The following is a 16,340-nucleotide window of genomic DNA, read 5'->3' on the forward strand; positions in this document are numbered from 1 at the left end:
GGCTAATACTTCCTGACTTCCAGTCCGAGTAAAAGAGCTAACATTCTGTTTGTGTTGGTTCTCAGGTGTAAAACAGGAGGTTACACGAGCGAGGTCCAGTAATTGTGTGAAATACAATTACCAGAGAAATAACGCAGCGAGCCTGCTCATTAATTTCCCAATGTTTAGTCTACACTGAAACCTGTGGAGTATGATAGCACTCAACGTGCCTCCTGCAATCTCATGGGATTTCCGCCACAGCTTTAATAACTCTGGCATTGTTATGCTCACACTTTGTAACATCGACATGCACAAAGTCATAAAATGTTGTAATGTTCAGACACAAGGACTGTTAATCATATTGTGTCAGCTGGATGGAGACTGATTATTTCCAAATAAAATGTACAAGATGATTGATGATGGACATTACAGAAATAAATATCAGTGATCTAATTACTGCCAGAGATTAAAATGTTCACAGTGGTGTTTGGCACTCGGAAGGGCTGGGGGTGTGGGTGGGGACACCTCAAGTTGATATTTGACATCAAAGTTTCAAAATTTATTTATTGGTGTCACAAGTAGGCCGACATTAACATTGCAACGCAGTTACTGTGAAAATCCCCTGGTTGCCACACTGCAGCGCCTGTTCGGGTACACTGAGGGAGAATTTAACATGGCCAACGCACCTAACAAGCACGTTTTTCAGAGCACCTGAAGGAAACCCATGCCGACACGGGGAGAACATGCAAGCTCCACACAGACCCGAGCCAGCAGCTAGTGGTTCAAGACACAGCATGTGCTAATGAGCAACAAGATAGCAGTACCAGGTTATCATCATGGATACTGGTGAACTGCATTGGTGTCCACGATAAGCAGTAGGAACTACATTTCTTTAGTTGTGTGGCCACAGCAATATTAACCACTGATTTGATTTATTATTGTCACATGTATTGGGATACAGTGAAAAGTATTGTTTCTTGCACACTATACAGAGAAAGCAAACTGTTCTTAGAGTACACAAGGGAGAAGGAAAGGAGAGGGTGCAGAATGTGTTATAGACATAGCTAGGGTGTAAAGAAAGGTCAATTTAATATAAGGCTAGTCCATTCAAAAGTCTAATGGCAGCAGGGAAGAAGCTGTTTTTGAGTTGGTTGGTACGTGACCTTAGACTTTTGTATCTTTTTTGCGATGGAAAAAGGTGGAAGAGAGAATGTCCAGGGTGCATGGGGTCCTTGACTATGCCTGTAGCTTTTCCAAGGCAGCAGGAAGTGTAGACAGAGTCAGTGGGAATGGGAGGCTGATTTGTGTGATGGACTGAACTTTGTTCATTACTCTTTGTAGTTTCTTGCGGTCTTGGACAAAGCAAGAGCCATACCAAGCTGTGATATAACTGAAAGGATGCTTTCTATGGTGCATCTATCTCGGTAATGATCAACAACGAATACTATTTTAATGGACATGCCAGTAAGCTCTCAAATTCCTCAGTAATCCATTTGTGGTGGAGCCCACAGCTGCCCGTGTGGAGGCTGCTGCCACTCCACTCACTCAGTCCACTGGGTATCACTGCAGTGCCATGCCACACTTGGAACCAAGGCATGCCACTGGCCATCATTCGTCCTATAAGAGGCCAGGAGCAGCGACTGTCCTTGCAAGGCACAGAGGACATTTTCAGCAACTGCAGAAACCCAGCATAACTGGATGTTTGATACCAAAACAAAACGCTGTAGACGCTGTAAATCTGAAAGAAAAACAGAAGATGTTGAGAACACTCAGCATGTCTGGCAGCTTCTGGGGAGACATTATGAGAGTTAATGTTTCATACTGAAGGCCCTTTGTTGGAACTTGGCCAGAGTTACCGTGGAAGACATGCAGGTTCCCTGAGGAATTTCAGGGCCATTGTATATAATGGACAGGAATTTTCTGGCCCCTCACGCCATGCTTTGCCATGGCTAGGTCTTCAGGTCCCGCCACAGTCAGTGGGGTTTCCCATTGGCCCTGGTGACAAAGCGTTGACATCGGCAGGAAGATCCCTCTGGCAGTAACAGCCAGAAAATACCACCAAAATTTCAATCCAATTGTACAACAACAGTAGAGAACATGTAGAGAACGCCCCACACATTGCGTTAGTGTTCCAGCACTTTGCACAGCATGTATATTGTATAATTATTGGTAACTGATGCTAAAATACACAGGTGACAATACTTTGCATCCAATTTCAATTCAGAACATTTTCTTTGGCTCCATTAAGTAGCCTGCCTATCACCCAACTGGAAAGTGGCCAACTGTTAATTTATTCATAATTAAAGTATGGGCTGCTTTTTTTTGTTTCTGCTAACCTGCAAAAACGCCAACTTCTAAGATTGTAATTTCCCCTACATCCCCATTGAAAGGGAGATTCCCCATGGTGTCCTTTTCTAGATTTTTCTTTCTTTCCTGGGTCTCAGAAGAGTGGAGCTCCTTAGGCCATCTTTCACTTCAGGATTTTAAAACAGGAGTTTTGTATCATCCATTCACCACCCCCCGATTCACCTCGTTTCTCTTCACTCTGTTCATCTCACTGTGCTCAATTCGCTGTCGTACCGGTGGATTGTTACATTGTCAGGGTGGTGTCTTTAAGCTTTTAAACAAAGTCAACAGCGTTGAAGAGATTTTGCCACACAATTTAAGGAGCAGAGAGCTCTCCAAGTGTGCTGGCTAATTTCCATTCCCTAATCAAAAAGTAGCTTACCTGGGCCACTGCTACTTGTGGGCTCTTACTATGCACGGAGATGCCAACTTTGTTGACACACGGATCACCCTATTTCAAAGTGACTTACCGTGAAGCGCTTTGAAACGTTTGTTGTAACGAGGCGGGTAGAATTAGGGACCTTGTGGTGAAGGATCCTCTTGGGGAGAGTGATCATTGTATGGTGGAGTTTCTGGTGTAGATGGAGGAGGAGAAAGTGGGTTCCCGGACACGCGTCCTTTGTTTGAACAGAGGGGAGTACGGAAGGATGAGAAAAGAATTGGCGAATGTTGACTGGGAGAGCGCGTTGGAAGGTAGGTCTGCTGAGGAGCAGTGGAGGATCTTTAAGGAGATCTTTCTTGGTGCTCAGCAGAAATTTATTCCGATGGTTAAAAAGGACCGTAGGAGGAGAGGTAATAAGCCGTGGATAACGAAGGAGGTGAAGGAAAGTGTTAAATTAAAAGCGCAGGCGTTTAGAGTACCTAAGAGCAGTGGGCGAGAAGAGGATTGGGAGAGGTTTAAAAGTCAACAAAGATTGACAAAGAAGTTAATAAAGAAGGGTAGGAGAAACTATGAAGCTGGGCTAGCGCTTAATATAAAAAAGGATAGCAAGAGTTTTTATATATATATATATAAAAAGGAAGAGGCTGGCTAGGGTGAACATTGGACCCTTAGAGGATGAGAGGGGGGACTTACTGGTAGGGGATGGGGAAATGGCTGAGGCCTTGAATAACTTTTTTGTTTTGGTCTTCACAGAGGAGGACGTGAATAATTTGCCGGGTGTTAGCGATGGAAAGGTGGTAGGACTGGGGGGTCTCAATGACACTATTGTTACTAGAGAGGCGGTGCTCAACAGACTGGAGGGACTGATTGTGGACAAGTCCCCAGGATCGGATGGAATGCATCCAAGGGTTCTGAAAGAAATGGCGGAGGTGATAGTGGATGCCTTGGTGGTTATTTTCCAGACGTCGCTGGATTCCGGGGAAGTGCCGGAAGATTGGAAAACGTCTAATGTTACGCCGTTGTTTAAGAAGGGTGGCAGGCAAAAGGCAGGGAATTATAGGCCGGTTAGTTTAACGTCTGTTGTAGGTAAAATGTTAGAATCCGTCATCAAGGAGGAAATAGCGAGGCATCTTGAGGGGAATTGCTTGATAGAGCAGACGCAGCACGGTTTCATTAAAGGGAAGTCGTGTCTGACAAATTTACCGGAGTTCTATGAGGATGTGTCTAGGGCGGTGGATAGAGGAGAGCCGGTGGATGTGGTCTTTCTAGATTTTCAAAAGGCGTTTGACAAAGTGCCTCACAAGAGGTTACTGCAGAAGGTAAGGGGGCATGGAGTTGGGGGTAGGGTGCTAGCGTGGATAGAGGATTGGCTGTCAAATAGGAGGCAGAGAGTGGGGGTCAATGGGTGCTATTCGGATTGGCGGATGGTGACTAATGGAGTGCCCCAGGGGTCGGTGCTGGGACCTCAGCTATTTACCATTTATATAGATGATCTGGAGGAGGGAACCGAGTGTATGGTGTCAAAATTTGCTGATGACACCAAGATTGGTGGAACGGCAAATTGCGCAGAGGGTGTGGAGAGTCTGCAGAAGGATCTAGATAGGCTGGGCGAATGGGCCAGGAAATGGCAAATGGAATTTAATGTTGGCAAGTGTGAGGTGGTCCACTTTGGTAGGAATAATGGTAGGAAGGACTATTACTTACGTGGCGAAAAACTGCAGCAGGCGACGGTGCAGAGGGACCTCGGGGTCCTTGTGCATGAGTCGCAAAAACCCAGCCTGCAGGTGCAGCAGGTGGTCAGGAAGGCGAATGGGATGCTGGCCTTCATAGCGAGGGGGATTGAATATAAAAGTAGGGAGGTCTTGCTGCAGCTGTATAGGGCATTGGTGAGGCCGCAGCTGGAGTACTGTGTGCAGTTTTGGTCGCCATACTTACGCAAGGATATTTTGGCCTTGGAGGGAGTGCAGAGGAGGTTTACTAGGCTGATGCCGGAGTTGAGCTATGAGGAGAGGCTGAATAAACTAGGCTTGTACTTGTTAGAGTTTAGAAGAATGAGGGGAGATCTCATTGAGACGTATAAGATGATGAATGGGATGGATAGGATAGAGGTGGAGAGACTTTTCCCGCTCAGAAAGGACAGTAGGACTAGGGGGCACAGCCTCAAGATAAAGGGGGGGCGGTTTAGAACGGAGTAGAGGAGGAACTTCTTCACTCAAAGGGTGGTGAATCTCTGGAATTCTCTGCCCGTTGAAGTGGTGGAGGCTGCCTCGCTAAATATTTTTAAGACGCGGGTTGATGGTTTTTTGATAAGAGAGGGGATTAAGGGTTATGGGGAGAGGGCGGGAATGTGGAACTGAGCCACGACAGATCAGCCATGATCTTATTGAATGGCGGGGCAGGCTTGAAGGGCTAGATGGCCTACTCCTGCTCCTATTTCTTATATGTTCTAAACATTTTCAAACAGACATAAGTGCTACACAAAAAAATCTTCTCCTGCAGGATGAGCTTCAGACAGTTCTCTCTCAGTTAAGACTAAAAGTTGAAGAAAGGGTTACCTCTCGATAGTGCCAACAGGCCTCATGTGTACAACTTGCTAATTCGAGGATGCAAGGCTGGAATTGGAGATCCTTTTCACCATCTTCACTGAGGAGCTAGCAGATCCAGTTGGCCAGACAGCGGCACAAAGTCCATCGCTGCTTAAGTACCGAGCACTGGACAACGAGTGGATCGCTGTTAAGATCAACCTCCTGTGGTGTACACTCAATGCAACCCAGTGCGAGCCAAAACAACAGCTCAGCATTTGCCAATAAACCCTCAAATTAAAATGTTATTTTAAGTCTTGTTTTTTTGGGGGGGGGGGAATTTGAAATTGACAGCTAAATTTTGTTTTTTGCAGCAGATTTTAATGTTTGTGTTCTCTACTGATGGGGGATGATATCATGCGGGTTCATGTTTTGTGACCAGAAGCAGACATTACATGCTTGAAATAGGTTTGTTTTGTCTAAAATGTTTTTTTAAAAACACTAAAAGGTAATAACTGCTGAGCGCATTATCCGTTCCGTCTCTCAAAGAAGCCTGTACTTTGGGGGCTTGTTGTCTGCAAATTAGCAACTCTGGTTAATTGCATAATAACAGAGAGCACACTGTAATCCATCGGCAATAATGCACCCAGTGTCCCGGTATGTGACGAGGCGCTATTTAAGAGCAAGTTTTCTCTGTTTTTGGATGTTTTCCCTCCTTTCCATCAACCCTTTGAGAACCAAAGGAACCAGAGAAATCTCTGCCACAATGGGATGACCCAGTTCTTTTCATCTATTTATTTGTGTCACAAGTCGGCTTACATTAACACTGCAATGAAGTAACTGTGAAAATCCCCTAATCGCTAAACTCTAGCGCCTGTTTGAGGACACCAAGGGAGAATTTAGAATGGCCAATGCACCTAACCAGCATGTCTTTCAGATTGTGGGAGGAAACTGTAACACCTGGGGCAAACCCATGCAGACATGGGGAGATTGTGCAGACTCCGCACAGACAGTGACCCAAGCTGGGAATCGAACGTGGGTCCCTGGCGCTTTGAGGCAATAGTGCTAACAACTGTGCCACCATGCTGCCCAATTTCTAAAGAATAAATGACGTTTCAGTAATAAAACTACTTCAGTATCTGAAGTTAGTGTAACATTCTGAGTAAAACATACACTTATCTAAAAATAAATAAAGTTTTGCTGACTCTGTTCCCCATCTAAACTCACTTTTTTTCTATTCTGCATCTTTCTTATAAGCTCAACATATGGCATCATTCATGATGTTGTGGCATCTCAAAAGTGTTTTAATTAAGTACTTCTGAAAGGTAGTCTCGATTGTAATGCGGGAACCATGGTGGCCATTTTGCAAGTTCCGACAAACAGAAATATAATAACGAATGGATAATCTTTTTCCATAACGTAGATTGGGATAAATATTGGTTAGGGTGTCTGCGAGAGCTCCCTTGCTCTCCTTCAAGATAATACCAGAAATCTAACTGAGAACAGGGTCCCAGGTTTACCATCTCATTTAAAACCCAACACTTCTGCCAATGCAGCTTTTCTTCAGTACTGCTCCAGAGCATCAGGCTAGATTTTGGACTCTGGAATGAGAACAGTCCCCACAATGTTTTGACGAAGATGCGAGATTGCTGGCACAGAACCATGGCTGTCATATTACATCCTTAATGATCTCTTTTCTGGAACAAAACTCTTAAACATTCTGGTTACTTCATATTCTTCCCTCCTAACTGCAGGTACCATTCTCAGGACAAATACAATTTTTCTTTCAATTAAACAATGTTTTCTCTTTAGTCTGGCGGAAGTAGCAGGTGAGTCCCTGGCTTCTGTTCCTCTCCTGCCTGTGCATCCTGCCCTGACATTGGGATGAAGAGCCTTCTGCCTCTTCTGCGACATCGCCATTCCTTTCCTCCTAACAATATTATGAATGATTGGGGTGTTTAGTGAATGCTGTCCGAAGTGGCTTCATCAAATTCAACCGTGCGCGTAAACTGACACATTAGTCCCAAAGGCCTCATTATTTTTGTCCTTGCCCTCTGTCTGCAGATGCCTAACAGGAGTCACGAGGCGTGACTGCAAGGAATATCCTTGATCACTGATCAACCATCTGTGTGTATAACTCCAAGTCACCAAAGTAGATTGTCACATGTTAAAAATGACAACTTCTGGGTTTTGAAGCAGTAATGTGATATCACACACTAACTAGCAGTTCACTGACATATTATTGAAAAAAATCAATCTATGTTTGAATATAGAAATATTCTACTGCCCAGAATGTGGAACTCTGATGTTTTTTGTAACTCGTGATCACTGTTATATTGCTCAGACTTACATGTGAACTGATCATACTTTTCATACTCTCAATATGTAGGACACCATATTAATTTAAAGCCATGAATAGTTATCACACCCTGTGGAAGATGAGACGTCTCTTGTATACTCACCCTGTCTGAGTGTTGTCTCGATATGGCATTACTGAAAACACAGAGCAGAAGGATCTCTTGCCGCTGATTAGCACTATCCTAAAAAAGTAGAAACACACAGTCACTCATACTTTGCTTTGACTTTCTCAGTAAACACAATGCACAAGGCGGATTAGTCACAGTACATGGCTGCCTAAAGACAAACATCGTATCTTTTCATTAAAAAAAACAGATAATGAGAGCGCAGGAAATCTGAAATAAAAACTGGACATGGTGTGGCAGCATCCCCATGGAGAGGAAACAGTTAACAATTTCTGATCAAAGGGCATCAACCTGAAAGATAAACTCTTCCTCGCAATCCAGAAACCAGTTCCAAACGTGGTGTAGACAGACTATCTGTTTGCACACAACAACTGTGTTCTCCAACATCGATTACTGAAAGGGGTAAACACGTGCTCCTGGTGAATGTCCTCGCCCGTCAGTAACAGAGACTGGGGGAATTCATGGGCAGCACAAGTGATACGACAGGTGGCACTGTGGATAGCACTGCTGCCTTGCAGCGCCAGAGACCTTGGTTCAATTCCAGCCTTTGATGACTCTGTGTGTGTGTGTGTGTGTGTGTGTGTGGAGCTTGCATGTTCTCCCCGTGTCAGTGTGGGTTTCGTCTGGGTGCTCGGTTTCCTACCACAGTCCGAATTGGCCATGTTAAATTGTCCCTTAGTGTCCCCAGATGTTAAGTTCAGGGGGAATTAGCGAGATAAATGTGTGGAGTTACGAAGTTAGGCCAGGAAGTGGGCCTGGGTAAGATGCTCTGTTGGAGAGTCAGTGCAGACTCAATGGGTTGAATGGCATCTTTCTGCACTGCAGGGATCATACAATGTTTCTGATCTGTATTATGGGTGGGGGTTAAAGGAGATAAGACATTCTGCAATGTAAACTCTGAAAATTATCCTTTACCCCAATTTGAACTTGTCCAAGACTTCAGTACTTTCTTATCCAGGAAGCACAAGAGGTCTTTTACACTCCTGGACAGGAGACAAGTTTCCTGTTAGAAGTCTATCTCAGCCTCTAACATTCCGCTGTTTCTGCCTTTCTCATCAGTATTATCATCTTTTATCCTTTAAATTTTCCTTGCTTGCTTTCTTTTATTGTTTTCTTAAACTTGTTTGTGGAATGTGGGCATCGCTGGCAAAGTCAGCAATTGCAGCTACTGAATGTGATGGTGAGCTATCTTCTTATATAACTGCAGTCCATCTGACGTAGTATATCTATATTGCTGTTAAGGAGGGAATACCAGGATTTTGATCCCGTGACAATGAAAGAACGGTGATATGGTGCCAAGTCAGGAGGGGAACCTGAAGGTGAAGGTGTTCTCATGCATCCACTGTCCTTGTCCTTTGAGCCAGCAGGTTGAAATACGGTGTCTTACACACACTTTTCCTCCTTGCAATGTTAAAACCTGGAGTTATTACACACTGGAGTTATTCCAACATACTATTTTCCAAGTGTCAACTGCACTGGACTCTATTTAGTCTTCATCATTCCTTCCCAGACCTTTTAATGAGTGTATTTAAGACAGAGATAGATAGGCTCTTGATTGAAAGGGGGTCAGAGGTCACGGGGAAAAGATGGGAGAATGGGGTTGAGAAACATCAGCCATGATTGAATGGCGGAGCAGACCCGATGGGCTGAATGGCCTCATTCTGCTCCTAAATCTTATGGTCTTAAAACCTGAGCTGCACTCCACTGAATCAAATCCTCCCTGATTTACTCAGTCTTCTACTCTGATCAATCTTAGAAACTTGGGCTCACAACATTGGTCGCTCAAGAACAACTCAAACCTTTCCTGCAGCCCTTATTATAAGAATCAAAGTTGCTGATGAGATTTTCTTTTTGTCACTGGGATGAAAACTGAACAGGATCTGTAACAAACACCACTGCATTACTGCCCAGGTGATAAAGTCAAAACCTCTCCTCACTGTAAATACTAAAGAAACCTGCATTAGGCGTCCTCGACGCAAAGTATTCACATTTGCAATACCTGTACATTTTATAGTGGGGAGTGTGGGGTGGCACAGTGATTAGCTCTGCTGTCTCATTGTGCCAGGGATCTGGGTTCGATTCCCGGCTTGGGTCACCGTCTGTACAGAGTCTGAACAGTGTCCCCATGTCTGCATTGGTTTCCTCCGAGTACTCTGATTTTCTCCCAAAGTCTGAAAGATGTGCTGGTTAGCTGCACTGCCACGCTACATTCTCCCTCAGTGTACCTGAACAGGAGCCAGAGTGTGGCGACTAGGGGGGTTTTCACAGTAGCTTCACTATCGTGTTAATGTAAGCCTACTTGTGACATTAATAAATAAACAATGATGGACTGAATAGTCTCCTTCAGTATTGAAACAGCACACATTTCAATTTTCATTAAAATACAACTTTTTATCTCTCTCCAACGTCCCCTCCCACTCCACCTCTGCACTCCCCACCCCGACACTCCCCGCTATCAAATGTACAGATAATCCACAGTTCTCTTGACTGTTAGCGAGACACACTTAATCCAATGCTTTGTAACCCAGTTTGGGCTATTCTGAAGAACCAACACCAGTCTAACAATGCACAAGCAAAGATCTCTCATGTTACCTCGTATCGGGATTCGTGGCATAAATTTTCCATTATGTTATACAGTAACAGCAAATCTGCACTGCCCCCTTACACAGAGGGTAACAAGGAAAGAATTATGTGGTGTAATCCTTGTACTGCACCAGCCTCCAGCACACTGCTCACCCTCGCCATGACACGCCCACTGGGACATGGGAGGTTGAGAGATTTTGGGTCATGATTAATTTGTTCGATTGAACAAGAATGAGAAACATATTATATCACTGAGGCCCCGCTGTTCAGTTTGAACATTTTGGAAGTTATGTGCTAATAGCGGCTTTTGATGAATGAGTTTACGTGGTAAGCTGTATGGAAATGACCCTCAGCTACACTTATTCCTACAGTACTCCAGTAACCACAAAGGAATTAGATTATAATTCATGCAAAACTTTAGTTATATTAGATTCTTTGTAAACTTTTAGATGCAAAAATTTGAATGTCACAGGCAGATACTTCTGATGAACTAGGTTTCAGCATGGTTTTAGTTTTCCATCGACTGAATAACCCCTTTGCGTCAGTGAACCCTGAAAAGTTGCATAAACGTTGATTCTCCAAAGAGAAAGCAGATACTTGTGATGAAAGATTGAATTATTTCTTTTTTCATACTGTGAGGAGGGGTGAAATAATATTCCTTGGTCACATACCGCCCATGTGAATGACTGAGATGAGAGGGCTGGATGGGACATACCCAAGAATACTGATACATAGCTGGATGCGAATGCAAACTGTGAGGAGGGAGCAGACAGGCTGCACCAGGATTGAGCCCGGTTAAGTGTGTGGACAGAGAGGAGTCAGCTTTTATGCTGGAATCTAATGTGGAAGATTGAGAAGTTATTCACTTTAACAGGGAGAGTAGAAAAGCAGAACATTTTTGAAATAGAGTGGAGGGGGGGTTTGGAAAGCAGGGTATTCCAGAGGGATGTGCATGGCCCTATCCAGGAATCACAAAAAGTTAATACAGTTAGGAAAGCAAATAGTAAGCTAGCTTTTATTGCAAAGGGATTGTACTTTAAGAGTTAAAAAGATCATAGGAATTAGGAGCAGGAAGTGGCGATTCTGGCCTTCGAGCCTGCCCCGCCATTCAATCAGATCATCACTGATCTCTCCCTGGTCTCAAATCCACCTCCCAAGCAGTGGATTTGAGACCAGACCATCTCAACCTCTATGATTCTATGACTCTAAGATTGTATCCCTTTAATCTTATTTTTAAATCAGAAATATATCCACCTCTTTCTTGAAGCCATTCAATGATTCAGGCTCCACCGTGCTGCGGGGCAGCAAGTTCCGTAAATTCACCACCCGCTGCGAGAAGTAGTTCCTCCTGATCTCCGTTTTAAGCCTACCGCCTCTCAACTTATACCTGTGACCTCTTATTCTAGATTACCCCGCACGGGGGAAACATTTGGTGTACGTTTACTCTAGCAATCCCTTTTAGAATTCTATATACCTCGATCAGATACCCTCTCATCCTTCTAAACTTTCGGGAGAATTTCATTTGCATAGCACCAATTCTAGCAGAGCAATGTAGACTTATACCAAATTCCCAGGGGGCAGGCAATATCGCGGACTGTTAACTTTGCAGTCTGCACAACTTTCTTCATTAATAGCATTTTAAAGACCAAGGCGTTCCTAAACTGGGAATCAGTAGACGTCAGTGACCACAGGGATGAATGGAATTTGGTTTGATTGAGTTAGGACATTAAATGCAGAGTTTTGAATAAGTCCCTGACTTTGTTGTACAACCTCGAAATAATGCTTTCACTCACAGTAAAGATCCCTTTGTTGCAGGAAAAAAGTCCACATGGTCCACATTACAGCAACTAGCATCAAAAAATCCATAGAATCCTTATAGTGCAGGAGGCCACTTAGCTCATCGAGTCTGCATGACACTCTTACCCAGCCCCTATCCTCATAAACCCACATATTTACCCCGCTAATCTCCCTAACCTACACATCTTGGGATATTAAGGAGCAATTTAATAAGGCCAGTCCACCTAACCTGCACATCTTTGGACTGTGGGAGGAAACTGGAGCACCCAGAGGAAACCCACGCAGACATGGGGACATAAACTCCACAGACAGTGACCCAAGGCTGGAGTTGAACTCGGGTCCCTGGCACTGTGAGGGAGTAGTGCTAAACACTGTGCCATCCATAAAATTCATAGGATTCACTTAAATGTAGGTAACCAAGTGGGTGCTACGTTTGCCCATATTCCCGTTATCACATCTAAATGCCCTGATGTACACATCTGAACCAGTCAAGTAATCGGTGCATCTAAAAGTTGAGGTTTGGCAGTGGGGTGTCCAATATCAATCCTTGTTCAGCCTCTTCTATCTCCTTTGAGGAAGCAGGGTTAAAGTGAGGCTCAAAAAGGCACACATGCTCGGTCTAGAATGGTGACTGGATTGGAATATGAGAAAAGGATCGCAAGTTCCTTGCTTTCCTTCCAACCTAATCAACAGTTTCATATTGCTGTTCCACATCTGCTGGGTGAGTAGATGGGCAAGGTTACACAACTCGTATAGTTTCTCTTACTGATAGCACTCAAGTTAATCATTTACATGGCTCTGAATGCTCTGTCTATTGGCAGAAATCAGAACCTGGTTGCCTCAGGGCAAACACTGAACAATGGTTGCAACCCACTGAGGTATCTTCTGGAACTCATTCAGATGAGATTTAAATAAGAACACCCCCTAAGGACAGGAAAGCCTGATTGAATTATTGAGCTTTTAAATTAGTTTTATGGAATAACACACAATTTTCCTTGACACAGTTCATGCAAAACAAGAGATGCTAACTGGGTGATGAACCAAGAAAATCTGTCCTTTATTCTGCCAGTTTTCCCCTCGACCAGGCCCTGCAATCTTGAAGACATTAGTTTCTCACTCCTCAAATGCCAATCACCTGTGGCCAACTTATGTAAATATCAATTACTCGCAGGGGAGCCCTCAACAGGTAAGGTCAGCACTAGGGGACATTTCTTTTTAATTCAGTTGTGGGACATGGGCACCGCTAGCTGACCAGCATTTATTTCCATCCCTTGTTGTCCAAGAGCAGTTGAGAGTCAACCACTCTGTTGTGGCCCTGGAGTCACATGTAGGCCAGACCAGGTAAGGACAGCAGATTTCCTTCCCTAAAGGATATTAGTGAACCAGATGAGCTTTTCCGACAATTGACGATGATTTCTTAGTCAACAGTAAATTAATTCCGGATCTTTTAAATTGAATTCAAATTTCATCACCTGCCATGGCCGGATTCGAAGCCAGGTTCCCAGAAAATTAGTTGAGCTTCTGGATTAATAGTCTAGTGACAATACCACTAGGCCATTGACTCCCTTGAAGGGCAGCCTGATCTCTTACAGCAGTACCTTATCTCTTTCACGTATGTGTCACTACCCCTCGCACCTAACCCAGGGCATCAAGGCCAATATCCATAGACCTCAACAAGGTGAAGCCAACTGGATCTGAACTCTGAGATCCTACTGACTGAATCTTGATTGAACGGAAGAATTGACCAAGCAATTAAAGATCAAAACTTTACCATTCTGACAATCTTAAGTCACAGCATCAACGCCATTTGCAGAGAACCAATTTGCTCCTGTGTAAACCTCCTTTTTCCAAATGTGAAGTGCCCAAAAGCATCCATTTTAACATTAACCGAATTCTTGCCAAACAGATCTTTAAGTAATTAAACAAACTGTGGAATAAAATTAAACTGATCACTTAGGAATTCACACAGCTTTGCGCTGAGGTTGACGGTACTTCTTCACAACAATTCCAAAACCACATCATGCTCCTCTGTTTACTGCTGATGCAGGCAAGAAAATAAATTACTTTAGTTGCACGCAGAAACTAAATCTGCTGTGTAATTATTAGAATCTGAGGTTTGACAAGTAATCATTTTTGCAGATATCACATTAATCTTGGGCAGGAAGCTGGGAAGAATTAGCAGTGGCATTTCTTTCAGCCAACTTTTTGCAAGGAAGAGGTGACATATTCACAGAGATTTTCACCATTGAAGAATAAATCAAGTCAAATAACTTCTGAATTTCATCAATGCACCATCTCAGCTTCATGACAGCACCAGACTGTCAAGTAATTTGGATCAAAATCTTACTGTGGACGGAAGATAGATGGGTGGCACAGTGGTTAGGACTGGTGCCTCACAGCGCCAGGGAACCAGGTTTGATTCCTGGCTTGGGTCACTGTCTGTGTAGAGTTTGCACATTCTCCCTGTGTCTGCGTGGGTTTCCTCTAGGTGCTCCAATTTCCTCCCACAGTCTAAAGCTGTGCGGGTTAGGTGCATTTGTCATGTTAAATTGCCCCTTACTGTCCCAAGATGCGTAGGTCAGAGGGATTAGCTGGGTAAATATGTGAAGTTACGGGGACAGGGCCTGGGTAGGATTGTTGTCGGTGCAGACTCGAGCGGCCAAATGGCCTCCTTCTGCACTGTAGGGTTTCTATGGAACAAGTGATCAAATCAAAACCAAATTTCTGCAGTGATGCTACCCCTGGTACAATGATGGCTTGTCGAATATTTATACATCTACAAAGCTCTGTGATTCACCATAAAGGAAACTAAATGCTCTTCCAAGAATCTGAACTTAAGTAAACAGGGGGATATTACATCTACGCTCTGTAACATTTGAAAAGCATTCCTTATAAATCGGCTTATGATTTAATACATGTTGTGCACAGACAAGATCATCCTTCCTGAAACAATGACAGAAAAGTGGAGCTCTATGCAAAGAAAATTGTTCTGCAATTCTAAAGAAAAGCGTCAGCACAGCTCTGGTTTCCATGCCAACACCACCAAATAACTGCCGTCGCTTTCTTTAATATGAATATCAGCAAAAATCACCAATGTTAGAATTTCTGTACAAAGGATAATTCGGCAGGTCCAAAGTTTTTAGGTCGCGCTATCCAACGCAATTTGGATAGACTCCCACCATATACTACCCAGCTGGATGACCTATTTCCACTTCAGAACCTCGAGGCTCTACTGCTCCAAAATCCACATCAGCCTGTTTGCTATATACGTGACAATTCAAAACTCCATAGGTTGCTTCCTGTTCCTCATTCAGTTCTGCTCGTTATCAACCCTGTTCTCATAGCTACCTATTGATTTCACGTTCCCCAATGCAATGAACTAAAATTCTTGTTTTAGTTTGCAAATTCCACCTTGGTTTCCTAACTCCTCACCTCAGTAGACTTTCCCTTCCCCCACTCCCACCCTTCGTGGCCACTAGGGTTGATCTCGACAATCTTCTTCCTTTTCAACTCGCCTCCACTGCAGACCTTGTGGACTCTACCAGTGGATTAGGTCTCCGCACCAGTCTACACATCTCCCTCCAGCGTATCCACTCACTTGCAAACAAGTAGCTTGTTCTGCAGCTTCAATTGCTACAGAGATGTTGTGGATCAAAGGCTGGACACTGGGGATTTTGAAAGTGCAGCTGCAACTGAATTGGGACATCGTTTTTTTCTCCCGGGGGTGGATACAGAAAAGGGACTAGGATTGGGATATGGAAGGGAGTGTGGATGGACATTGACATGAACAAGTGACTGGAGATGGCCATATCTGTGACTGATATGATGGGTGTAGCAAGACCACCCAGATGACAAGGTCGAGGGGATGGCTTCAAGTGTTATTCTTCTCTCTATCTCTGCCACCATCACCTTCTCTCAAAGGAAGGGACCTTGATTCCCCACTCCACTGTCCTTGTAAACTACCACCCAACTCCAACCTTCCCTTCCTCTGCAAGGTCCTTACATCTGTTGTCATCTCTCAAATCTGATCCCATCTTTTCGAGAAATGTCTGAATCGAAGGCCCTGCCACAATATTGAACTGGCTCTTGCCAAACTCACAAGTAACATCCTATGTGGCTGTGACAAATGTAGAGTTTCCCTCTTCATCCATCTGGACCTGACTGCAGCCTTGGACAGTTGACGATCACAAATCCTCCTCCAATGCCTTGCCAATGTCATCCAACGGAGCTCTTGCCTGGTTCCATTCT

General features: G+C 44.0%; 1 protein-coding gene across 3 annotated transcripts in view; it reads right to left on the bottom strand.

Moving 5' to 3' along the window:
* Positions 1 to 16,340, bottom strand: part of cables1 (Cdk5 and Abl enzyme substrate 1) — a 179,175-nt gene that overhangs the window by 70,458 nt on the left and 92,377 nt on the right. For all 3 annotated transcript variants that reach the window (XM_080194968.1, XM_080194967.1, XM_080194969.1), the window contains one exon: positions 7,692 to 7,769. In XM_080194968.1, the coding sequence (XP_080051094.1) occupies positions 7,692 to 7,769 (78 nt within the window). The remainder of the gene's footprint in view (positions 1 to 7,691; positions 7,770 to 16,340) is intronic.

The sequence above is a fragment of the Carcharhinus amblyrhynchos genome, chromosome 8 (assembly GCF_965287045.1).
Source record: "Carcharhinus amblyrhynchos chromosome 8, sCarAmb.v2.hapA, whole genome shotgun sequence".
Taxonomy (NCBI): domain Eukaryota; kingdom Metazoa; phylum Chordata; class Chondrichthyes; order Carcharhiniformes; family Carcharhinidae; genus Carcharhinus; species Carcharhinus amblyrhynchos.